The following is a 26,763-nucleotide window of genomic DNA, read 5'->3' as shown; positions in this document are numbered from 1 at the left end:
CACCAACCAAAGCAGAACCACCACCCATCAAAATCCAATTTCGGTGACAAATCGACAATTTATGGCTTTTGTTAAGATTTGTCGACGACGACCCCGACCCCGATTTCGACGGCGACGGCGACGGAGACGGCACCGACGACAATGGCTTCAACGGAATTAGCATTCGTTGTTCTGGTTGGTTCTTCATCTTCCGATCAAGAGAGAATAATCTAAAGAATTGAGAGAGAAAAATATAATATAGTGAAAAAAAAACAGAGAATAGACGGGAGAGAAGAGAAAATAAGATTAGGGTTTGAAAGAATATAGTAGACAATTAAGGGTAGTTTTGAAATTATGAAAATATTACTTGGGTAGAATACTAACTTGGAGGTTTTCTCTAATTATTTTTGGAAGGGAGTTAAAGATGAGGGTGTTCTTGGTAATTATCCCTTGTTTTTAAAATAAAATTGAAAGCTATTGGACTTAAGAAAAGTCAAATCTATTTGCAATAATTCGAGATTCTTTATTTATAATTGGAATAAAGAAAAGTGATATGAAAATTGAAAAGTTATATTTAGTTTTGCACGCGCGCCTCCATGCGATTAGGATGATCTCAGATGACCTCAAGTACACACAACTAAACGTTTCTTACCAACCAAAGAAAATTACCAAGTAATGCATAAAATTATAAAAATAAAATAAAATAAAAATAAAAGTCCATCTCTTTCTTCTTCTTCTACCTCTCTCTACTTTTATTCTTCGTCTGCACCAAACTATCTATCAATGGAGAGTTCCCGAAACCCATCACCAATTCCATCTCCAAGCAGCCATAGTTCTATTTGTTCGACCACCACCAGCAATGGCCAGCGCCACCGCCTATCGCCGCCGTCACCACAACCACCTTCCGTGCCTATCAGGAGATCCGACTCCAACAACAACAACCCGTACCCGACCACCTTCGTCCAGGCAGACACTTCCTCCTTCAAACAGGTGGTCCAAATGCTAACCGGTTCGACCGAAACAACAACTCCTCTCTCGACCCGACCCGAACCCGTCAGAAACCATATTCCAGTAATGAAGACCGGTCCCAGAAAGGACAAATCCGGTTCCAAGCTCTACGAACGCAGAAACATGATAAAAAACTTCAAGATCATCAGTCCGTTGGCTCCTGGGTTGGTTGATAACACGAATACGGGTTTCTTCTTCGGGTCGTATTCGGGTTCGCCCCGACGACCCGGAACGCCGGAGATTCTTTCCCCAAGTATACTTGATTTTCCGTCGCTCGCGCTGAGCCCGGTTACTCCACTTCTGCCCGACCCGTTTAACCGCTTCGTATCCGGTAATAGTAAATTGGATACAGCGGCGGAGGAGAAGGCTATTAAAGAAAAAGGATTTTATTTGCACCCGTCGCCGGCGAATACCCCGAGAGAATCGGAGCCCCGGCTCTTGCCTTTGTTTCCGGTTACCTCACCTAAAGTCGTCGCCGGTGAATATTGAGTGAGTTTTTTTTTTCTTTTTTTAATTAATTTAATTATTTAATAATGATGTACGGTTTCATATGTTATAACCACAGAGGAAAAGTCGTGTTTTTTATGTCATAAATGTAATTTTGGTATTTATCTTTTATCTTTTGCTTCAGTTCAATAGATTTCATTTCCGTTTATATATACATTTCTTCTTTATTAATCACAGTAGATATTTCCGCAAAAGTCGCACTTATCTTTATTTTTATTTTATTTTTTTTGAGGAAAATCAATTAATTAATATTGTTGAAGAATGCAAATAGTCTTACTTAATCCATTGGAACAGAAAACAGATAATACGAAACTACTTTTGTACTACTAATTCGGAAGAAAATAATGCAGAGGTTGTTCTTTATTTGATGCATCAAATTCAAACCCTCCACTCAAACGCTCTTTTTGACCTGAACAGAAAAAGTGAGATAATGAGAAAGTGGGCCCGGTATGTATAGCTCAACTGGCTCCGGGTGTCGTAAGTTGGTACAAGGTTCTAAAATCGAGTCTTCTTATTTTCATTTTTCATTGCCACAACGAATTAATGTCTCTACCATCGAAATTCAAGCCTTTATTTTCTTAATGGGCCAGTCTAATTACTTGGATCAATTCTATTTTTGTTTGACTTGGAAAAAAAAGTGTAATTATTCCTTAAAAAAGAAGGATAAAGAAAATAAAAATTTGTAAAAAACATTTTTAAATGGGAAAATGCCAATTTCATGTTTTCTGAATAAAATTTTCTTTTTATTCTATCTATTTCCATAAAAAAAAAGGAATAAAATTTTAGTGGGCCCCAAAAAACGTCATCTCTTTTTAGAGATAGGCCTAGTTTCCTTGGTCCAGTTGTTCATGGGCCAAAAAAGACTGTTTTTGTATCAAGAAATGGACCGAGTTTATAAATTGAGAACTAATTGATCACAATCTCACTTATAATTAAACCAAAAAAAAAAAAAAAATCATATTCAGCCCCACATGAATATCAGTGATATTCAGTGCGGAGTCAACATAGGACTAGAAGGGGCCATAGAAAAAAATATAAAAAAAATTGTGTATATTTATCATTATCGGTATCCTCATAAAAATTTTAATACATTCGACCTCGCAAATTGAAAATTCTGACTCAGCTAGTTAATTTCACATTCGATAGTTGCGAATCGAGTGAATAATTGCGAAATCTTGACTTACTAGTTAGGGATTATTTCACAAAAGTCCCCCATTAGACAAGTCCAGTTAAACTAGGTCCAAAAAAAATTCTCAATTTTAAGATAAATCCAAAACATATTTTATTAATTAAAAAAAGTTAAATTTGACCATTATAGCCCTTTAATTATTTATTCAACCCTAATTTTATTGCCTACAATAATCACCTCCTTTGACTCAAAAAAAAAATAAAAAAATCACGGGAAGAACAGAGAGGGAAGAGGAAAGACATCAGAGAAGCAGAATGTTCGGCCCAAGGGGTTGCGTTTTCTTAGATACCAGCACTATCAGCACAAATGGTAGCACCACCACCGCCACCACCACCACGGAGGTTTTTCTTCTTACGATCTTTTTCCTCGTTCTGTTTTTTTTTTTTTGGTATTTTACCACAAATTCGTTCTGATTTTCAGTTTTTTGGTTTGGGCACTGTTATCTGCCACTGATCGGCGGTATTACTTACTAATATACCGCTGGCACTCACAAATATACGCCGGTATTACCCTAATTTTGTTTAATTTTTGCTTCTCTCAAATATACGCCGCTCCTAGTCTCTTTCTCCCTCATGCGAGATCTGAGGAATTATTCGGCAACAAACCGCTGGTACTCACAAACTTTCCCTCTGCACGCCGTTTCTTTTTAATCCATCGCCACCGCATCACCGTCTTGTGTTTATTGCCTCGTAAGATCTGATTTTTTCAAATATGAAGCCAACGAATACTTACATCTGAGGTAATCTCATACAATTAATTGTGTAGTTAATAGTTTTACAATAAAAAAAAAAAAAAAAGAGCATTCTGAATTTTATTAAAACTCGGCAAATTTTCTGAGTTGCTTTCATATTTGAAATTAATGATTTTAATAATATATTACTGTAATTATTCGAGTCAAGATAATTAGTGATTTTAATAATACATTACTGTAATTACCAATCCCAAGATAGTGTGTTATATGGACATGCACAGTAGTACTTTACACAGGTGTAATTGTATGCATATGTTGTTTTTTCTGGATCTTACAATAAAATTTATGGAATTGATCAATAATATATTTTGGCACATAAAAACCTCAGTGACCACATTTCCATATACAAGTTTTGTGATCCATCTAGCAGTTGTAGATTTAAAATTACTTGTGTATTTAAAACCACTTGTGGATTTTAATACGAATTTTTAATTCGACGTTTATATAGTTGTATATACATAGTGGTTTTCATGTTTATATAGTTGTTTATACATAGTGGTTTTCATGTTAATATAATTGTGTGTACAGAGTGGTTTTCATGTTTTTATAGTTGTTTTATACAAAGTGGTTTTCATGTTTATATAGCGGTTTATACAGAGTGATTTTCAAAACGTTTCAAATAACGAGAAGAAGATGATTACACAGACTATGATCTACGGTTCATTGGAGAGAAGATGGTGTCCCTTATAGTGGTTTTATAACTTTTTTTTCGCAGATTTTTTGATGTTTTTTTGTTAGAATTCATAGTGATTTTCGATGTTTATATACTTGTCTATATAAAGTAGTTTTCATGTTTATATAGTTGTTTTATACATAGTGGTTTTCATGTTTATATAGTTGTTTATACGGAGAGGTTTTTATAATGTCAGGCTTTGTCTTTGATAAATTTATAGTGGTTTTCAATAATTTTTGTACATATTTTTATTTAACTGTATATACAGAGTTGTTTTTAAGTTGACATAGTTATTATAAAGAGTGGTTTTCAAGTTTACATAGTTGTTATACATAGTATTTTTCATGTTATATAGTTGTTATAGTGGTTTATGTTTATAGAGTGGTTTTCATGTTTATATATAGTAGTTTTTATTTGAAAAACACTGGAAAGAAAATAAAAAAATCCATTTTAAAAAAACTTTGAAATTAAAAAAAAAACATGAAAAAACGAAAATAAAAATAAAAAACCATTTTTAAAATTAAAATAAAAAACATGAAAAATATAAATAAGAAAAAAAATAATTTAAACAACCGAAAAAAAAATATAATTACAAAATTTTATTTTAAATGGAAATAAAGAAAATCATTAAACAAAATAAAAAAGAAAAGGAAAAAAAAAACTGAATTAACGTGATGAGGTGAATAATTTTAGGAGAAGATTTGGGTGTAGATTATGGGTGTAATTTTTTTTAAATTAAATAATTATACTAATTAATAGTTAGTGGGGGCATATATGATTTTTTAAACCCATTGGATTTATCTCAAATATCATTTATAAAAAAAGGATTTATCAAGAATTAAATTCCCAATGAAGGGTGTTTGGCATATTGCCCCTACTAGTTATTATGCATGAAGTTTGTCAATTAGTGCTAAGTCTTTATTTATTCAAACTTTTGACACCATAGCCGCAAAGGGGTCACCTTTCGCCAATTTAACTATAGTAACAACTTCCATTATTCAGCAGCAATATGTCGACGGTGATATTTCAATCTTCGATGCGGCGAAGCGTGATCCGACGGCCAGGATCAATCATTTGGAAATAGACGCAACCGCAGAGGATAATCCCCCCACTAATTAATGCTATTGAGTGTTATTTTAACAAGTGTCTGAACTAGACCAAATCAATAACCTAACACCAACTACGTCGACCCATTATGGGCTATTTTTGTTTACATTAATTTGACTGTGAATTAATTATTTATTAATCGTTTTCGTGCTACAACATATATTTAGCAAAATAGAAATGATTAAAATTTAAAAAAAAAATTTTTGCAGTAATTGTAGTGGCAGCTTCCCTAATTATCTTTGTCCAATCAATGTATAACAAACCACTGAACCCGGGCCCACTACCTACCCCCCCCCCCCCCCCCCCCCACCACCCCACTTTGTTAACAGCCTCCAACTGTTGTAACTATTCAAAAGAACAGTGACAAATAATAAAATGTATGTATACAAGTAGAGGGATTAATTAGCTTGGATTACAAGTGATTCTTCAAATAAAAATGTTTATGATGACAGACCCATTTTAACGTATTCCTTTTTTTATTGTCTCATTATTAAAATTAAAAAGAAAAATAAAAAAATATATGTACAGAGATCAAGTGCCAGGAAAAAAAGGGCAATTTATAAAAATCTTTTCTTGAAGTTCATCAACAAACATACATACATACATACATACATACATACATACATACATACATACATACATACTACCTTCTCGTTTTTTTCTGTCTGTTTTGATCAGTACTAGAACACGCGCCCAGTTTCAGTTTTTTCGTCGACTCTCTCTCTCTCTTTCTCTCTATAAAGAGTGTATCTTTCTTCAGGTACTCTGTTTCTTTTCATGGCTTTTTAATATTGTTCATACAGCTGATCGTTATTTATTATTATTTTTTTTTGATAGTATTTTTTGTTAAATTACTGCACATGTTTTTTTTCCCATGATTTCGATCCCTCTCTGTTGTCCTAAGTTGGAGTTTGAAATTATTGTCGAATTCCCAATTTTTTCCCATGTTTTTTTTTTCTTTTCTTGCTAGTATTTTCAAGAGTAGTTATAAGGGTGATGGTCAAAATGATTTTTAATAATCAGGGTTTTTGTCTGCCTGTTTATTTCAGGGATCATCATCAACTCAGTTAGTTAAAAGCAAAAAATAAAATAAATAATTAAAATAAAATTGGTGGCTAGTATATTAATTATTAAGCAATTACAGGAATTGCCTGGAGATTGAGTTAGATGAGTTCCTTCTTTTTTATTTTTAAATAATATCATTATTGTTATTTTTATTATTAGATTGTAATGTGTTCTTCTTCTTTTGACAGCTGATTTAAAGATAATTAAAAAAAAAAAAAAAAAAAAAGAGCTTGTACAAAATGGAAAAGCAGAAGTTTTTCCTTGAGGTAATTTCTTCACTACATACTTAATTTTCAACAACTCTAGATATGAAAAAGTAAAAAAAAAAAAAAAAAATCAAGAATCAAAAATCACCATCTTCCTATGTTTTGTGTCGAAGGTTATTAATTCGGAGAAACAGATGTTGGCTTTGATACATTCGAAGGGCATCTTACACAAAAATGTCCTCGATCAATACCTCAAAACCCGAGCTGGATACGAGAATATTCTGTTGGACATCAATCGGTCAATGGTCGAGCGCCAAGAAATCGAGTACCGCTTGTGGAAGCTGCATTACGAGCTCATCAATGAATTCCGTAAAAGAATTAGGCCAATATCCAATAATAATCCAGATATTTTGAAAAATGACAAACTTTCAGACGAAGGCTTGGAAGGCTTCAAGTCGTTCTTATCCGAATCGGGCGAATTCTACGGGAATTTAATTAAAAAAATTAGGGAAATGTGCGGGCTCCCTTCGGAAATTTTTATCAAGGATCGTAGATTGTTGACCGTTGTTGACCAAATAAAAACGCAAGAATGTCAACACACATGCCATCGCCTCTTGATTTGTCTAGGAGATCTCGCTAGATACAACGAGATTGTCAAGAAAACCGATGCTTGCGAATGGTCAACTGCAGCTAAGTACTATCTAGAAGCTTCTAGAACATGGCCGGACAGTGGTAATCCACATAACCAGGTTCGTTATTTACTATTATATCGTAATTTACATCCATGTATATTTATAGAATTTTGAGCACATATATATATGTGTGTGTGTGCAGCTGGCATTACTGGCAACGTATGTCGGCGATGCTTTTCTTGCGTTGTACCATTGTGTACGAAGTTTGTCGGTGAAGGAGCCTTTTCCCGATGCATGGAGAAACATTATGTTACTATTTGAAGAGGTAAATTTTTTTTTTTTTGTGATTACATTAGTTTGTTGCAGGATTTTTTTTCTTGATATATATTAATTTCGATTGTGATTTGAATTTGCAGAACAGGTCGATTAATTTGCCGTCGGTTTCTACCGACCAGGTGCAGTTCGATTTCTCAAACCCTTCGAAAAGAAGTTACTTGCAAAATACACGCAACGAAGAGAATTGCACTCCACGCGATCACTTATGGCCGTTTCTTGTCAGAACTATAAGCTTCCTTTTAATCAGATCAAGGTACATTTACATTTATTTCAATTTTAATTATCGACTCTATACGTATATTTCGTTTTAAATCAACGTTGCTATATGATCTAATGCAGCTCGGAAGAATTTCCACGTATTTTAACTTCCGCGTTGCACAATTTAGAAGCTTTACTATCATCAGACGATGCAAAACTCGCTGTCAATTTCGAGTCTTACCAAAGTATGGATTCTTCTAGAAGTGGCCCTTATCGCGCTATTCAACTCGTATCTATATTCATATTCGTTCTCCATAGCACGGACGAGACCCCTAAAAGAGACGAGTCAACAGAAAACGACGGTCAAATAAATTCCCTTTTTACACCTCTGGCATTTGCTGCTATATTTGTTCTCATGGGCAGGCTCACGGAGAGATGCCTGAGGGAGAAACAGAGGAACATTTGCCCGCTTTCGCCAGCTGTCCTCGTATTTCTAGAGTGGCTAGTGGGGTCTCTGGACAAGGTTCAGCCACATCATGCAAACGAAAGGGTTAAGAATGCTCTGTCTTACTTTTTAACTGCTCTAACCGATCTCTTGGATCGGATTGGAGAAAGCGAAAAACGAGCTTCTCTTGATATTTGTACCGCCCTTTGGGAAGACCACGAGTTCAGGGGGTTTTATCCGTTGACCGTTGCTCACGAAAAGCTGGATTTCGACTCGGACAGCAACTATGGGTGTCGAAACGAGATTCGTTCCCACCGCATATTTCTTGCTGCCACGAGAATAATTGCTCTTTCCGGAAGCTTCCGGAACCAAGGAGAAGCGGAAATCGCTAGTCCAAAAACACAACCTATGATAATAGAAATCGAAGAGGAAGAAGTTATCCTCTTCAAGCCAAAGATCACTAGACGTAATTCAGCGCCACTTTATATATCTAAGGATGCATTTTGTCCCGAAGAAACAAATTCTTCGCAAACGGAACTTTCCGAAGAGCGGTTAAGACGTGCCACGTCACTATCCGCCTGCAAGAAAACCGAGGATAATAATTATAATATTACTACAGACTCCTTCAGTTTCTGCTCCGCCACATCGAATCCTGGACCTCCCTCACTCAGTGGGTGGGCCCTATTCGAAGGAGGTTCGGTGGGGCCCACGAAAGATTTCAGCAGACAAAAAAAGCTAACTCCTATAGAGGAAATATCTTCTACCCCGTTTTTCGATCTCTCCATTAACGAATCCTATCCCACTCATTTTGCTGCTCCCGTAACACCGTCTGCACCTTTCTTGCCCGATGACGGCATTCTAGGTGCAGCTCCGGTTAGCGGGTCCACGGGTCGACCCGCGGTGTATCCGCAGATCGGTTTCGTGGACGGATACGCACCGTATGTCGGAATGAGTTCTTCGGAATGGCTTTATCACTACAGAAACGGTCAGAATATGGGCGGCGTTAATACCAACGGGCCCGCGCTCGGAAATATTTTTCATGCAAACGAGGTTTCTGGATTTGATGTTTGTGATCAATGGGGGAATCGTTTTGTACCGAGCCCGATGGCGCATTGCTTTGGGGGTGGGGGCCCACAAGTGCATACGAATTACGGTACTGTCGGTTACCAGAGGGGATTTGTGAGTTATGATGAGCCACAGCTTCTGCAGTATCTTAAAGACAAAGAGAGGCAACTGCAGCTATGGGGTCCTGCTTATATGGGCAACTGAGTCAACTCACTGGTCCTTTTCTTGTACTTTTGCATCAATCATTATTACAGTTTTCATGATTAATGATGTTTCTGCTCTACTGTTGAATTTGTCTTGATATTACATAAATCTTATTGAGAAGTTGTAAATGGAAATAACTGAAGTTCATAGTGACTTAGTGTGTACATTCTTGATCTTTTAATAGCTAAAAAAATGGGAGTTCTGTTGTTCAATATTTCATCGATTCTGATAAGAAATTTCTCGATTTGTGGAACAATATTTTACATTTAGAATTTTTAAAAATAATCTGAATTTCGATTTGTTATGACTTTTTGTAGTCAATATTGGGGTATATATATGAGATTTCGAATTACGACCTAATCTTAATTTCCTAATATAATTCCGAAAATTCTATTGTTTTTTTTCTACAAAAATGCTTAAATAATTCCAAAAATAGAAGTTTTCGTTAGTTTCGATTCGCAAAATTCAGATTTTCGAACAAGTCATTCACCTCAAATTCCAAATTTTCATTTCTTCCATGATTTTTTGGAACATACATTTAAAAATTTATAAATTAATACAGTCAACGAGACTAGAAAAATATTATTAATTTAGCGAAATATTAAATTTCAAACTAATATTTTATTACATTTTCATTTAATTGAAAAAATTATTATTTAAACGAGGTTATTAATTTAGTAATTAAAATTATAATCCAAAAAATTGTTAAATCCCTCTCTCTCTCTCTCTCATCGCTCTCACACACACACACACACACGCATCCGCACACAGAGGCACGCACGCACCCAGGGAAAACTAAAATCAAAGATCTAATTGCCCAAAAATGGAGGGTGGACCGTCGAATAAGGAACGTTTCTCTTCTGCTGAAGCAGTCATGCTTGGCGCCTTGGCTCCCGGCGTCAACGTCTGTACCAATTTCCCCACACACTATTAACAACTCTTTTTTTTTTTTTTTGCCTTAAATTAAGATTCAATATTTCATTCTGTAAATTCCAGCCTACTTTCTGCACAAAGCTCTGATCTTCTTTAATGGCGGAAATTGAAATTTCAGGGTCCGACATGGAACACAGTGAAGATCGCGTTTCTGATGCTTGGTGTTTGCCTCGCTGCTATGCTAAGCTTAGCCTTCTCCTTCAGTGACCCCTCCTTGATTTTCCACGTCACTTTCCTCGTCCTCATCGCCGCCGTGCTTTTCGTGCTTCTTAGCAGGTATTATGGATCTCGATTCATTCCTTTTTCAATTCTTTTAGTTTAGGGTTTAGTTTGGGATTTCTGTTAGTTTATAATTCTACTGTTTTAGTTTGAAGTAGTAGTAGCTTCATGAAACTTATATCGAATTGCCAGAAACACATTCAATAATTAAGTTGATATTTATGCCAATTTTGAAGTTGGGATTTTGTTGCGTGGTCTAACGAAAACACGATGTGTTACAAGTCTAGTTTCGTTCTATACGTTCGTCACCGACTTAAGAATTTACGCAGTTACAAATCTATTACTTTGTTGCCGTTTACTAGTTTCATTAAACATTCTGCCAACCTGGAGTAAACGAAATCGATTCTCCCCTTCCTTCCTCACTAACTCGACAATACTCCGGTTATTTTTCCCTGATTCCGGTCCGAGAAGTTGGGTGGGGGGTGTTGGTGGTTTGGTATATTTAAATTTCTGTGCGCGTGGTAAAATGGATATGTTATCCGAGGCTGTGTCTTATGTTGTAAAACCCTCGATCCATCAGCTACTCGCACTTTGTCTACATGCTCGTCTCATGATTTAAAGTATTTTAAGCATAGTAGTTAAACTCGCGATATATATCGCGAGACGGTACGGTCCCAATCAAAACGATACAACTCATAATATGTATCGGCTATGCATAAATACCGTTAAATATCGCGAGATATCGTATCGTATCGCCATATCACGGTACGATACGATATTTACGATATTAGTCAAAATTAAAAAAAATTAAAAAAAAATCGAAAATTAAAAAAAAAAAAAAAAGAAAGAAGAAAACGAAATATTCACATTTCCAGGGCCTGAAAACGAATTTCAATATTATTTAATGTTTTTTTTTACACATATTAGATCCAAGAAATTTATACGCCAAGTTTTATATTGATAAAGAGAAAATAGGAAAAGGCCAAAGTTGGAGTTGATGAAGTTGAAGAGATTGATGAAACATGAGGATGAAGACACTCATTCAAAATTGGTGGATGAAAAAAATTTAAGTTACATTGATCTTGAAGATTATGAGTGATATATTAGTTTTTTTACAAATTAGAGTTCAAAATTTGAACTTTGTTGATGTTATTTTTATGAGCAGTTATGACTTATGTCCTATTTTATGATAGATTAATTTTTTTAAGAAATTAAGAATGAGTGGTTTGACTTTAAAATATTAAATTTTACATTTTTATAGTATTTTTATTATGTAGATATATATATTTTATTATTTTTAATAGTTGGTTAAATATCGTACGATACGATAACGATACGATACGATACACAGAGGAAAACGATACACGGATATTTTCCGATTCGATAACCATGATTTTAAGTACATATTTGGCAGCTGAAAGAAAAGAACCGTAATTAAACTAAATATATCAAGATTTATGGATGGTCAACTAAGACAAAGAACAATTCGACTTTTCTTGCCTTTGCGATGGTTATAATAATCATCAGTCTGTGGTTCTCGATAACTCCTTTGTATTGGTGTTCAATATATTTTCTTGAGAAAAAAGAAGACTATTTAATATGTCTTATATTGCGAATTGATTGTTCATGCTCGTGTCGTAACACTTCATTGTCTATTATTATGTAGCTTCCTAGCGGAGACGGGCCTTGTCTCGGTCGAACATCAAATGCAGGAGATGGGCTTATCGAAAGAAGACGTTGGGGATAAAAGCAACAAGAGCAATTGATTTTTATTTCATTTTTTCGATTTTGACCGATACACGCAGTTATATAAAGTTTCAGATAGATATGACCTTACAAATCAAGAACAACTCTGTTTCGATCATTTGCAAAAGCTTGCTCTTCAATTCTGTCTTCAGCCGTCCTTCTTTTCCTCCTCCTCCTTCTTCTTCGAGTTATCGGTTTTGGTTTTGACGAAGCAGAAACACGAGCAGCAAGGTAACTGCATCAACAACTTCATTTCTTCGAACAGCTTCACGGAGGATCGCAGCTTCCACTTATGGTTCTCTTTTTGCCTCTTGTACTAATATATTGTATATGATTTTGATTATATTCCATTCAGATAAAAAGATGCTTAGCTTCTTTGAACATAGTTGGTTCTTTATTCTTTCTACTATTATACTACACAGTATTTCTTTTTGGGTCCATATAAGAGATTTATTTGTTGGCGGGTCGGGTCGGGTTGGATCTTAGGTTGCCTATTTGACTGGACTGGACCAGATATATGATCCATGAAATTTTCTGAAGATCCGTATTATATTCAATGTGATAATTTTTTAGACCTAATAAATAGTAGCTGTACTCATTTTAAATTTTCAAAAATTACATAAATATCAACTTTAAATATAATTAGGATTATCAAATATATTAAATACAATTCACATTGAAGCAATACGCACATATGGTGTCTAGTTATTAAACCTTCTTAGTATTTGATTGTATCAATTCAATGCAATTTAATTTCCACTAAAATCTAATAAAACTTCGAGTCAAATATATATTTTTATTTATTTTCCTCTTTCTATTAAAAAAACAATCCAACGCAATATGTACTTATTTTCAGGAAAAAAAGTCACCGAAAAGAATTTCGTAACGCATTTGATTTGCAAAATAGAAGTAAAATTAAAAAAATCTTGTTAATTGTGTTTGTCCAATAGTGCAACGACTTACAAGGTTAGAGCAAATGAGTACGTGTCAATTAATCAAAATTCAAATTTATTTGCCAACGATTGCTAGATCGAGGTGGTCACATATAGTTAGCTTAATTTGATTTACATCTCTTATATGACAAACTATAATACGAAAGTGTAAATTTACCCGATACATCTATATTTTTTAGCATCGAAAAAACCAGGATTCTCGCGTTGTCTTGTCATAAATTATATTTATGGTTGATGCAATCTGCAAGACCAATTATTTTTTGTCCTATTTTCAACCACAATTTGCTTTTTCCTTTTGTTTTATTACAATAAAGTGGAGTATCTTTTTCATGGCTAGCTCGTTCATTTGGAAAACTTCTCATTGAATTCAGCAACAATCTCAAACATAAAAAATCATATCTCCAAATTATGTATTTTTCCAAATTTTACTTTTTTTTTTCTTGAAATAAAAATAAATTACACTCGAAATAAAATAAAAACATATCCCTAACTTTTTCTAAATCTTAATTTGAAATTTGTGTAACATTACCAAAAAAAAAAAAAACAGAAGTGCTGGTCAACTGTTTTCTCTCAGTAAAACTCTCTTAATTAATAACAGAAAAATTTATATAACGGGGTTTTTGTAATAAGTTGGCAGATTCTTTATATTAATTTCTTTGTGGTAGTAATACACATTTTTGCATGGTTTTCGCACCAACTTTCTCCTCACAAACATATACACACACACCTCCACCACCTCACTCTCTCACTCTAAAAGCTCTCTCTCTCTCTCTCTCTCTCTCTCTCTCTCTCTCAATCACAAGGGTTTAATTTTCTTTCTAAAGTTCCTGTCATATACAAAAATGGCTGACTGGAATGCTCAGAAGATGTGAGATTTGTGTATATAATTAATTGTTCCATGTCAATTATTATTTTTTTCAATCAATTCTTGATTTAATTTATCTTCTTGATGGTTTTTTTTTTCTTTTTATTTATTTTTCTTTTTTTTTTTTTTATTTTTTTAATTTTTTGCAGGCTGGACTTGTATGTTTATGATTACATGATCAGAAAGAACATGCACCAATCAGCTCAGAATTTTATGCGAGAGGCTGGTGTTACCCCCAAGACTGTTGGTAAATATCATTTAATTTTTTTGATTTTTAGTGATTTTTTTATTCATTAAACATATATAAATATACTTTCATTATTTAATTATATTTCTTTTTATAGTTATAAATGATAAACAATGTATTACTTAATTCTGCAACTTTGTTGAGTATGAACATTTCTATCTGGTTGGTTTTCATTGTTCAATTTTTTCCTTTCTTCCTTAGATTTTTGGACAAATCTTTATTGGTTTAAGGATGTTATCATATTAATTACTAATTAAATTTAAAAGATAAGTTTCACCATTATATATAGATAATGCCTTTCATTATGTCTCTTTATGAGAGGGATGTACATCTTTTTAATTTTAATTAATAATCTTTTTATTATTTTCCAATTACATTTTCTCAATTTCAAAATATTTATAATTTGAAATGATAGAGTCCAGATAAAGAAAAAATATAAAATAAAAACACAAATTGCATTACTTTTTCGTTAATCTAATTTCTGATTGAACTGAAAAAAAATTAATTCTTGTAACTAAAAGTTACCAAAAATAAATTATGTTAATTTGAAAATTTGATTTCGTTTATATTTTAGTGCTTATTTGACGTTATTTATTTATTTATTCATTATTATTTTAAATTTAGCTAAAAATTGACACGTGTGTGTGTGACTCACACTTGACAAAGGAATTAATAATAAAAAAAAAATTAAAAAAATTAAAAACATTCTGCCAACCTGGAGTAAACGAATTCGATTTTCCCCTTACTTCATTAGTAACTCGAACCAAGGGTTTGCGCCGGCGGCAGAATTCACCGGAGGATAACAAATAATCCGGTTATTTTTCCCTGATTCCGGTGGGAAAGGTTGGGTGGGGGGTGGTGGTAGTCTGGTATATTTAATTTGCTGTGTGCCTGGTAAAATGGATATGTTATCCGAGTCTGCGTCTTACGTTGTAAAAACCCTCGATCGATCAGCTACTCACACTTCGTCTACATGCTCGTCTCATGATTTAAAGTATATTAAGTACACATTTCAGCAGGTCGATTTGGTATCTCTATTTTTTCTCCCTGTAATTTTAAAGAATTGATGCTTCAGTTATAGGATTAGGGTTTGCAATTTGGTTCATAATTTCTTAATTTCCAATTTTGTTTTTTTTTTCCAGAGATCGGTTCTGCTGAAGGGTTTCTGGTGGAGTGGTGGTCCTTGTTTTGGGATGTATACACCGGTAGACTTGTGAAGAACACCCGAACAACACCAGTCTCCCCCTCCGAGGTAGTTATATTACATCAATCTTAATTTTATTTACTGTTCAATCACATTCATCTATCAAAAATAAAAGTTGTGATTCTCGTGCATTCAATGTGATTTTCCCATGATTTTTCAGGCAATCGAGGGAGCTGAAAACGTGCTGCAAAATGTTCGTCCCGTTCCGCCCATGCCAGATTTGAACGAAATGATGCAGCTGCAGAACATTTGTGCAGCAACGCGAAATCCAGGACTTCTTAATCTGCTACAAACTGTCAATCCAACAACAATGTCGATGCAAGATATGGAGAATTTGCTGCAAAGTTCTGTTTCGATGCAGAGGGCAGAATTCGATCCAAATACGTTAGAATCGACTCCTGTTTCAGACAACAATGCGAAGGAAGAGCAAACTGCAACAAGTTTTATTGCTGAGAGAATTCGTGAGCTACAAGCTCTCCCTAAGCTTCCTCCCGTAGGCCTCGATAATAATTCACATCTTCTTGATGTTGATCAAGTAGCCCAAGTGATTCCAGCTTCGATCAGTACCAGGTAAATGTTTTATCGAATCCGCTGTTTGTTATCTGATTAATGTTACGCTAACTTGCATGTTATTATCGAGCATCTCTATTTGCTCTGTTTGTTCCGAGTTATACTAGGTAAGAAGAAGCGAAGAAGATATTTTCTTTCCTTTTCAAGTTCATTCATTTGATACCAGATGCTAATATGTTTAAATGTGATATCCTTTTTTTTTTTTTCTTTTTTTTTTTGCAGCCATACCGAGAAAAACGCTAATAATAAGAGGCCATTTTCTGCTACCATAGTATGTGTAAATTTATATACGATCAATGGACTACGATTATAGAAAAAAGTGAAGATGACAATATATTTTTACGTGTTCTGTAGGATGGCGGCATTGAGACTAGTTTGAGATCTACCGTTGCAAGGATAACTCCTCGTGCGCCGATACAAGAGGAAATCGAAACTGGTTCGTATTCTTGCCTTTTCATCGTCTTGAACTTATCTTTTTGTTGGCTTTAATATAACATGTAGGCTGATTACTTGAGTGAAATTTGAAAATATTGTTAACTTCTTAGGCAAATAAACTCACCTTCACATATACAAATCTGAATTGCTAGATGTAGAACTTGCATGTTTGCGTTTTTGTAGTCTTTCATATCTGGTGATTGTCTTGTAAAAACTCCTTCACGGAGTTTTCTTGTTCTTGCCCTAATTCTGACACGCGGTCAGCAGAAGTTGATATTTCTGCCCGTCAAAGTTCCTTTAAAGATGATGTAAGGAGAGGAACTTGGTTTAGTTTAGGGTCTTAATGATGTGCACGTAATTTTCTTTCCGAAGTGTCTTAAGTTAAAATGAAGAGGTGAAATTCCAGGGTACGAGAATGTGCAAGAAACATTTCGCTCTAGAACACTTTTTTGTATACACTTGCAAGTTATGTTTATGTTGGCGTGTACGGCTATCACACTCTGGTTGTTGTAGGGCAATATGTCGAATACTATCAAAATGTTTTAAGAGTTTGTCGGTCAGTGGATAATGAAAAGCCCGTTGCTTTTATTCTGGTATTAGGCTCTTCATCAAGTTCCAATTCTTCATGTTCTGATGAATCTGATACGAGCTCCTGAATTCAAGAACTTGTGGTGACAGAGGAGCGACCCGAGAAGCTAATATTTTCAAAAGCATGGTGTTTAGAAACTTTATTGGCCTTTTGACATAAAAACTCAATCGTTAACTTATTTTTGTATTTATCTATTCGCTGGACCAGTCGCAAAGTTTTTGATTTATTTCTTCCTTGTGTTTTTGACTCGTTTTAGAATTACTTATGTGGGATTCAATAAGATGGCGTAGCTTGGCTTTAGCTTTCAAAATATAATGAAGTCTTTCAACTACTATGCTGTACAAAATAGTGTATCTTTTTGCATGGTTTTAGGTAGGTTAAAATAGTGTATGCATGGGTTTGTGGTTTAGGTAGGCTAAAATTTAGCGTCGATCATTGTAGATTCCAATTAACTACTTTGGTTGATAACATTTATATCAAGTAGAAGCTATCACCACTCCCGTCGGTAATACTAATTGTATCATTGTACATAGGATGGTAAATTTTAAGTATCAATTACCACATACCATAAATCCATTAGCTTCATATCGCTAGCGATAGCTCCTTGGTGACTTTAAGCATATAAAACATTCCAACTACCGTTAAACCGTTAATGCTTAATCTAAACGAGGCTTGGAAAGTAAGATACAACTTAATTGGTAGTTGCGTCTGGTTTTTTAATCATCGAATCACAACAAATTGAATGAAATGTGTTGTCTTGGAGCTTTCAGAAAAGGGTAGCTTAGTGTGCAAGGACTAAAGCACTAATATATCTTTCAACCTATTGGGGTTATTTTTTCGGATCTTAAACTTCTATGTTGAAACGAGTTGGTTTCGTAGTTTTAAAATGATATTGATTCCAAGTTCCGCATCTCCTTCATTGTTCCCGTCGACAAACATGGAAAAAAATCTTCATGTTACAATCAATATACAACTTTCCGATAACCGTTATTTGCATATTAATAAAGAATGATGTTGATGAAGCAAGTTTCTAGAAAGAATAGAGAGGCCGCGAAGTTTTAACATTATGTTGATTCCAAGTGTTCCATCTCCATTATTGCCTGTATTCGAAGAAAGACATGAAAATAAGTGTTCATATTACAAGCGCACGATTGCATATGTTTCTCTTGTTCAACCGCGATTAGCATAGTACTAAGTAGTAATGATGCGGACCAAATTTCTATGAAGATTGGAGAGGTCGAGAATGGTCCAACTTAAATTTAATCTCCTTATGCGACCAAATTGTAGAGTACACATCTACACAATTCGGTAATTTGCCTACATTAATGGGAGAGAACGCCGAGACTTTGTTCGCCATGTTGGCTTTCAACTAAAATGTGCGGTGCGAAAGATCTTCTCTTGTCTCCGTAATTTGAATCTTCATACGAGAAAACACTTGATTGTGGTGTCATCTCGGATCCCATAAACTAATCTAACTTCACTAATACATTTTCTAGCGTGGACTCCACTTTAGTTCTAGCAAATGAACTTTTCCGCGATCTCCTATGTGGATGGTACCACACTTAAAACATGTTCAATATATGGCCTATGCGCACCATGGCATACATTTATCTATCGAGTGCACTAGCATATGAAACACTACACAAGATATGGATTCAACCTTCTCCTTAGTCTATGGCGTTGTCGAGAGCTTGAAATTATCCGTCATTGGAGAAAAAGAAAAGTTATAGATTTGATTTTTTTGTTCAAAAGCGTTAAAACACCTCTACGTGTTTTGTGAAAGAGATTTTATGCCAATTTTAGAGTAAGGAGCAACGTCTCACGAATTATTGCTTGTTGGAATCACATCTTCAACCTATTGTACAAGGTTTTGATGTTTTGTAGCTCGATCAACTATCTTAATGTTATTACAATTGATGGTTGACAATATATCGCATCAATGTGGAACTTGTTGAAGAATGTGTAATAGTGAGTTTATTTGCACATCAAAAGATCAACCACCTCATAAGCATGGCCAAAAATGTATGCGGACCGTTGTCTTGTCAAGGAAAGTGTTTTGGGGTCTAAATACATGTTATGCTTTCAATTTTGTGTGTTCAATGAGCTTAAAGACGATTCTTTCGTCAAAATAAGCTCGCATACATGGCCATGAGTAAGAGACAAGTTATATAGATGGAATTATATAAGAAAATTGAGATATAAGGGACTAAATAAGACCAGATTATAAGATGGACTATTAATGAGATTTGCCCGACTTCTTATTACATGTGTAGTTTATGAATTTCTTTGTACATCTTTCTGAAATTGACGGACTCTCTTTCCCGTGTTGTGGATGTAGCCAAATTTGGCTGAACCAATAAACTTGTCATTTATTACTTCACGGTCTTCGTTTGTGATTTCCATTCCTAATAGATTAGAAAGTTGATTGGAAATATGAATTACGCAATTATATGCTCGATTGGTCCCTTCTCAAATCTAAGCCATCGAGTTAGTAAAGTTGACTAATTAAAAGGTTTGATGATGACTTTGTTATCCAATTTATGCATAAACTCATGAAAGTTACGTGTGCTTGAAAAATATGTTTTACATCTACATTATTATGGCAATGAAACATGTTTGATGCTGGAGCTATGCATATATACTCAAACTGGAATCATTTGCTTGCACATTTGCATGTGTATTATTTTCTTCCGGCATGGCGATTCTGATCAGAACTTTTGTGCTGATTTAGCGCAGATTTTGTACTGATTTAGCGCCGATATAGCGTTGATTTAGTGCTGATCGTGAGAAACTTGGATTACTTCACGTATATGTTGTGTTTCATACATATTTTAGATGATTTGTTTTTGTCTTACCTTTTCAATTGAACTTTTCAGGGATGGGTGGATTCAACAAAATCACCCCACAGGGGTTTTCTTTCGCTGTAAGAGCATGGCGATATTTTGTATTTCAAATAATTTTAATTTCTTGAAAATTTCTTGTTCTGAATTCAATTGTAATTTCATGTCGGGTCTTACTGTCAGGGAGTTGGACGTGCTGACAATACTCGAGTAAATTATCAGCAGAAATATGCAGCACGTTTTCCACATTATACCGCACCTGATTTGGCGGCTGTTGGAAGTTCCAACCAGATGGTTAGCCCCGTTCTTTTTCACGATGGCTCAAAGCACAAACATTTGCAGGTATATTAAATTAATGCCAGGCTGGAGTTATAAAAATACTCGTATTCGTAAGTTCTGTTTTAAAATTGTATTACCAGCTATGATGGATTATAAAGTTAGGAAATTCTGCACTTAAAATGCACTTTGGTTGGTAGTTATAGAGCACAGTACAGGGGAAAGCAGTAATCTGCTGTGGGCAGGAACATGCAATTTCTTCCTCACGTTTTTTTGTCTTTTTTTTGCTCGGTAACGATTTGCCTGTTTGAGTTGTAGATTGAAAAGAATACGGGAAAGGAGAAAGCAAGGGATGAAGCTTTTAAGTTGTTCTTCTCGAACGATGAAAAGCCAAGATGAAATCACGGATGAAGGCAAGTTTTATCTTCTTTTACTTTCGTAATTTACACATGTGAGGATGTGTATACGATTATCGATATCCAGCATTTACTATACATAATTAAGGAGATATGTTAAATCTTGTGCCGAAACGGAAAACGTCTCGAGTTACTCACGTGTGCAATTATTGTGCATAACTGGAAAATGTCGCAAGTTATTTATTCACGTGTGCAATTCTTGTGCAAAAATCTGCTATTCGGTATTTTTTTTTTCTCAATGTGGCTTGATTATAGTATTCTCTCGTTGGAGGAACTATTGGATTTAATTCGTGAAATCTAATATAATCATTCAAATATTTTTGCAGTGAATCAATAACCGGAACCCAACTACGATAAATAAGGTTTGGAGTCCTGGAGGCGATGACCAGTGGGTTCTTGAAGTAGAGTAATCGAATTATTCTATCGTAATTTAATTAAGTGTTACTGCTTGAGACAAATGTGTGCAACCAAAACCTGTTTCGTGCCAGTAGGCTTTTTTTTCATGCTTAATTTTCCGAATTTTATCTAAACTTATTTAAGATACACAATTCTAGCTATAATGTAAGGTAGAAACACTCTACAGTCTGAATTAAACTCGAAAAAAATGCGCTAAAACGGAACATGGCACGAGTCACGAGTTACTCATGTGCAAATCTTGAGCTAAATAAGTTCACGTGTGCAAATAATTTTACTCAATTTAGCATCACAATAATGTTCTAAACATGAAAAAATACAAAATAGTCGATGATGTGGCATATTATTAATTTCTTAACTGATTTGGACTTTCAATAAACTAATCCAGCACATATATACAAAGCCCAATTTCAGATTTGGGCTTTCAAGAACTAATCCAGCCCATATATAAAAACCCCAACTTCAGATTTGGGCTTTCAAGAACTGATTTGACATTCACCAGAATGAATGTCCACGTGTCACCAGGCATCCACGTGTCAACAGCTTCTTTCTGCCACATAATTGTATGCATAATTTTCCGACCGAAAACCAGAGTAAATGGCAAGAAGACGAAGGATACATACTACACACAGTACAAACAAACAAACAAGCAAAAACAAGCAAACAAACAGAGGAAGAAGAATTTGATGAAATCCGCCATGTTCAATCTATCAAGAAGGAACCGATACGGCGTCGTCGTTTTAAGTAGAGAAAGCCGCAGGATTTTCCACAACAATTATAATTATAATAATAATTATTATTATTATAATTATTCGTCACAGAGCAAAAGTGAAATGATGGAGAAGGTTAACGAAAGCATGCATAACAGCACCAAGAAAACCGGCGGCAAATTCGCAGATGTTTCAGAACATACGAGTAAGGAGGAGCCTATAATGAAGAATGAAAATAAAGAAGACCAAGATGAAATTAAGAAGAAATTTGCGAAGGATCCAGGTGTTGGCGGGAAACCCATTGATGAAGATCAAGGTTTGGATATCAACTGGCGCCCTATTGATGAGAACAAATCTTAACACTTTTTTTTTAAATCTTAATCTTCGTTAATTATTCATCAGTGGAGGTAACATTTAATTAATGTGCTGCTTAATACATAGTTGGATATAAACATATTGGCTGCGGCTATATACAAGATTAATTCCACTTGTGCAAGACTATATTAAAATTTTCAATGTATAAATACTATAATACCCTTATTTATAAAAAAAATAAAAAGTTCCAAATATGCAAGACCAAAAATTCAAAAAAAAAAAAAACCCTATCACAAGACCACAAAACCACAAGACCAACTCTCATCTTCTCCATCTTTCAAAATCCACAATACCTTACTCCTTCCTCCTCCATTAACCCACAAAACCTAGAAATTCAAAATCATCAAAACTCAACAAATCTTACAACGATGGCAAGTATGGAGTCAGAAGACATCACAATAGAAGATTCTACGATGGAAGAATCCAAGAATGTATGCATTTATGGGTTTTTTAGCTAGAATATTGATTTTTCAAAAAAAATCCCGCGCAAACGAATTCGACATGTACAGGTCGAATTTTACAGGTAAAAATCGACATTTAGATGTCGATTTTGAGGTATAAAATTCGACATGTAGATGTCGATTTTGAGGTATAAAATTCGACATTTGAATTTGTGCTATAAATTCGACATGTCAATGTCGATTTTTACCTATGAAATTCGACGCTTAAGTGTCGATTTGTAGCACACCTTGGTGTCGATTTTTGTTTTTTTCTCATTATTTGTATTTGGTCTTACATGAGAAAAAAAGCCAATTTAATTTATGGGCATACTTGTCATTCCATCTTAATAAAATAGAATCTTTTGGAATATTTCTTTAATTTGGTCTTGCACAAGTGGAGTGAGTATTGCATATAGCCGCAACCAAACATATATTGTGACCTTATTGGAATAAATAAATTAAGGATAAATTTCAATTTCAATTCCACCCAATTTTTTTTTTATTATTAATTTAAATTCTACCCATTTAACTATTGTAGGCAGATAGTGTTATGAGTCTCATGACTATAGTCAAACTCAGTATTATTTCATACCTTAAATAATATTGGATGAAATTATTTATTTCATTAAACATATGATTTAATTTTAATATTTTCATAATGTTAAATTTCATAAAGTCAATTTTAAATAAAAAATAAATAATTTAGCTTGAGAAAATATTTAGGTATTTATTGGAGTCAATTTCTTTTTTTTCATAATAATTTTTGATAAAACCTTTTATCTACATCAAGTAGTTTATAAATAAAAATTGAACATAAAGAAAAACACAGCTAACTTTTGTCAACGTAATTGATGAATAATGAATTCATATTGGATAAAATTTGGCCATATCTTCCTATTAAAAACTCCAACCACATAATTGCCAGGCAATATAAATATCACTGATTGCAATGACAATTCAAAATTGAAATAAAAATAAAATGGAAAGAGTGATATTTGTTTCGGCTCCCTCGACCCTACACCCAGTAATAAACACCGTGTGGATCTTCTGCTGCTAGATGTTCTTTCTTTTTTATTTTTCAAAAAATTCGAAAGATAAACCTAGCGGAGAATATATTATAATATAAAAAAATAGATACGTGGCAACAGAAAACACACCCAGTGTTTATTACTAGTGCGTGTAGGGTCGAAGAGGTCGGCAGGAGATAATAAGTATAACACGTGGCACTCTCTATACACGTGTCGACTTTTGGCATGGCCAACTATCTCTGTTCTAACACCTTATAACACACCACCTTCCTCCATACTGAACAGCATCTCAGATATTATTATATCTCATATTACCGACAAAAGTTTGCAAAAAAAAAAAAAGGAAGAAAAAATCAAAGGTGGTAAAAATGGCGGCCATGGCTATAACCAAAACTGCAATGCTAAACCTTTCAAATTCATTTTCCCAGAAATACCCCTCCATCCATCTTCACCACAAGCTCTCTAGGGTTTCCTTCGCTTCCGCTTCCAGATTTCCCGAGGTTATTATTAATATATCAATTATTTTTGTCTTCATTTTTTTTATTTTGGTATTATTATATATTAATATGTATATTTAATTGATGTAAGGGACGAACGGCGGAAGATGACCGGAGAAGAGAGAACAGTCCGTACAACGCCGTCGAATCGGTGGACAAAGCAAAAGACAAGTTCCAAGAAATGAAGGGCAAAGCTACGGAGTACACCGATCAAATGAAGGACAAGGCGGGCGGCGCCGCCGCGGAGGTCGGTGACAAAGCTACAGAAGCGAAAGATGCGGCGGCCGGAAAGGTTGAAGAAGCTAAGGACGGTTTGGGCGACGCCGCCCGAGGTGCAAAAGAGAATGTGACGGAGAAAGCAAACGAGATGAACGAGAAGACAAAGGAGAATTTGGGCTCCATGGCCGACAAGGCCTACGAGATGAAAGAGAACACGATGGAGTCCGCCGGAAACATTGCCGACAAGAGAAAAGAGCAGGCCGTGGATGCTGCCGGAGCCGCCGGGCAGAAGATGAAGGAGGTGGCGCGCGACGCGGAGGAGACGACGAAGGGTGTGGCGGGGAAGGTGGCGGAGACGGCGGAGAGCATTACGGAGAAGGCGAAGCAGACGGTGCAGGGCGCGTGGGAGGCGGCGAAGGACACTACCGAGAAGATCGGTGAGGAAATCGGAGGAGGATGATGTGGAGGATCACGTGAAGAAGCGGGAGTTGATTGGGAGAAGGTTATAGAGGGTAAACAACATAACCCCCTGTGTTAATGGAACCTTCGTCAAATCTCCTGTATTTTTTTCCTTGGGTAAAATTCCATGTGTATTATTTTGCTTTGCGCAATTTCTCTTTATTGTGTAAAATTCCCTTATGTATTGTTTTACTTTGCGCGAAATTCTCTTTTCTGTTAAAAGTTAACATCATTAACTATAGAGGGAATTTTATATAAGTTTGTTATAACTAACTATTGGGATTTGGTGCATGGTTTTTCAAGGCAAGGGGTTCTACGCAAAATTAATCTATTTATTTAATTTTTTTTTTTTTAAATTAAGCTTAATATATATATATATATATATATATATATATATATATATATATATATATATATATATATATATATATATATTAATTTAAAATATAAAAATTGAAAAAAGTAATATTCGATAAGGAAGATTCAACGAATTCTCGAATTATTTATGTTATTTTTACATATAATTAATCTATAATAAATTACAAAAATAAATGATAATTCTAATAAAATAATTATATATTTTAAAAAATCAAAATTCTTAAATACATTAATAAATTATATTGTGTAAAAATTGTTTTTTTTTAATTACTAAATTTATATTTTTCATATTGTAACGGAATAAATGTGTTCGACATAATTTAAGAAAATATTGTTAAAATTTCGAATGAATAGATTTATTTTGCGTAATATCCCCTTGTATTGTATAAATTATGCATTAAATCCCCTATGTTATAGAAAATTGCATAAAATTTCTTCTATAGTTAACCGTGGTAAGTTTTAATGGAAAAAAGAGATTCCGTGCAATGTAAAATAAAACACAAAGGGGTTTTTACGTAAGAAAAAAAATACAGGGGATTTAGTGCAGATTTTCTTTAACATAGGGGGTTTTATGCTGTTTGCCCAGTTATGGATGAAGGAAGGAGCGGGCAGCGGTCAGCGGAGAAACAGGACCAGAACAAATATTGAAACGGCCGCGTTTTGTTTTGTCGTCTATGATTTCACACTGTATTTAATTTCTGCTTTTTTAAATTTAAAAATCGCTTTTGAGTTTGACTTTTGGTCATGTAAGCTTCTGTGATGTGTTTATTAAGAATCCAGAAAAATCAATATGGGCCTGAATTTGGGCAGGGGTCGGATCATAAAATTGGGTTGGCCCAAATAAAAAAAGGCCCGTAAATAAATGGGTTGACCCGTCAAGTATTAGATGACAATGGGCCTAAATTTGGGCAGGGCCCCGATCGTAAAATTGGGTTGGCCCAAATAAAAAAAGGCCCGTAAATAAATGGGTTGACCCGTCAAGTATTAGATGACAAAAGAAAGAGGACATATATGGGAGGTGATATTCGCGTTAACAAAATTACGACTGCGGGTTTAAAAAATCCAATCTCATTTATCTTTCTCTCTATATAATTTTATTTTTAATATTTTTTTATATTAGAAATCGTTCCAAAACCCATGTGATTGTAGCGATTTACAAAGAAATATGAGTCCATTGAATGAGGATCGAGATACGGAACCCAATGAAGTAAAGTTAGTTCGTTTTTGTTCTATAAATCGCGAAAATGCGACTCGCGACTAATTTGGACGCTGAAAAGCCCAATTCACGTCTGATTTAGGTGCGCAAATGTACTTCCCGCGCGCAAAAGTACTAACGCAGACTGAGTTTTAATAAAAAAAAAACCATATATTTGCGCTGCTACAAGGGCTCTCTCTCTCTCTGTGTATATATATATATATATATATATATATATATATATACATATATATATATATATATATATATATATATATATATATATATATATATATATATATATATATATATATATATATGATACCATAGGATGAGATCGCTTATTATATCAGTAGTATCCTGTTGGGTCTTTTAGAAACACAGATCGGA

General features: G+C 34.4%; 4 protein-coding genes and 1 non-coding gene across 6 annotated transcripts; all 5 read left to right on the top strand.

The window, feature by feature from the left end:
• The first annotated feature begins 486 nt into the window (after window positions 1–486).
• Window positions 487–1,642, top strand: LOC105968472 (VQ motif-containing protein 4). The gene has a single exon (XM_012993108.2). It carries the CDS (start codon window positions 763–765, stop codon window positions 1,474–1,476), a length of 714 nt encoding a protein of 237 aa, XP_012848562.2. The 5' UTR covers window positions 487–762; the 3' UTR covers window positions 1,477–1,642.
• Window positions 1,643–5,623: 3,981 nt separating this feature from the next.
• On the top strand, window positions 5,624–9,621 carry LOC105969219 (Telomerase activating protein Est1). 2 transcript variants are annotated; one of them, XM_088811749.1, is made up of 6 exons: window positions 5,624–5,974; window positions 6,468–6,545; window positions 6,659–7,234; window positions 7,320–7,442; window positions 7,534–7,706; window positions 7,793–9,621. In XM_088811749.1, the coding sequence occupies exons 2-6, from the start codon at window positions 6,519–6,521 to the stop codon at window positions 9,363–9,365; spliced, it is 2,472 nt and encodes an 823-aa protein (XP_088667875.1). In that variant the 5' UTR covers window positions 5,624–5,974; window positions 6,468–6,518; the 3' UTR covers window positions 9,366–9,621. The 2 variants fall into 2 exon arrangements, with proteins under 2 accessions (XP_088667875.1, XP_088667876.1); XM_088811750.1 differs by having other exon boundaries at window positions 5,852–5,974; window positions 6,264–6,545.
• A 457-nt stretch (window positions 9,622–10,078) lies between these two features.
• Window positions 10,079–12,644, top strand: LOC105969012 (uncharacterized). The gene is made up of 3 exons (XM_012993730.2): window positions 10,079–10,269; window positions 10,417–10,574; window positions 12,184–12,644. The coding sequence occupies exons 1-3, from the start codon at window positions 10,189–10,191 to the stop codon at window positions 12,281–12,283; spliced, it is 339 nt and encodes a 112-aa protein (XP_012849184.2). The 5' UTR covers window positions 10,079–10,188; the 3' UTR covers window positions 12,284–12,644.
• Window positions 12,645–13,809: 1,165 nt separating this feature from the next.
• Window positions 13,810–17,372, top strand: LOC105969011 (uncharacterized). The gene is made up of 7 exons (XR_016029068.1): window positions 13,810–14,084; window positions 14,231–14,328; window positions 15,471–15,580; window positions 15,693–16,102; window positions 16,325–16,373; window positions 16,457–16,538; window positions 17,138–17,372. It is a non-coding gene; the product is annotated as an uncharacterized LOC105969011 (transcript).
• Window positions 17,373–23,900: 6,528 nt separating this feature from the next.
• LOC105969136 (uncharacterized) lies at window positions 23,901–25,004 on the top strand. Its single transcript, XM_012993876.2, has 2 exons — window positions 23,901–24,125; window positions 24,214–25,004. Exons 1-2 carry the CDS (start codon window positions 23,994–23,996, stop codon window positions 24,799–24,801), a joined length of 720 nt encoding a protein of 239 aa, XP_012849330.2. The 5' UTR covers window positions 23,901–23,993; the 3' UTR covers window positions 24,802–25,004.
• Window positions 25,005–26,763: the final 1,759 nt, after the last annotated feature.

The sequence above is a fragment of the Erythranthe guttata genome, chromosome 13 (genome assembly GCF_056151865.1).
Source record: "Erythranthe guttata isolate IM_541 chromosome 13, IM_541, whole genome shotgun sequence".
Taxonomy (NCBI): domain Eukaryota; kingdom Viridiplantae; phylum Streptophyta; class Magnoliopsida; order Lamiales; family Phrymaceae; genus Erythranthe; species Erythranthe guttata.
This window is presented reverse-complemented; position numbering and strand designations above follow the sequence as displayed.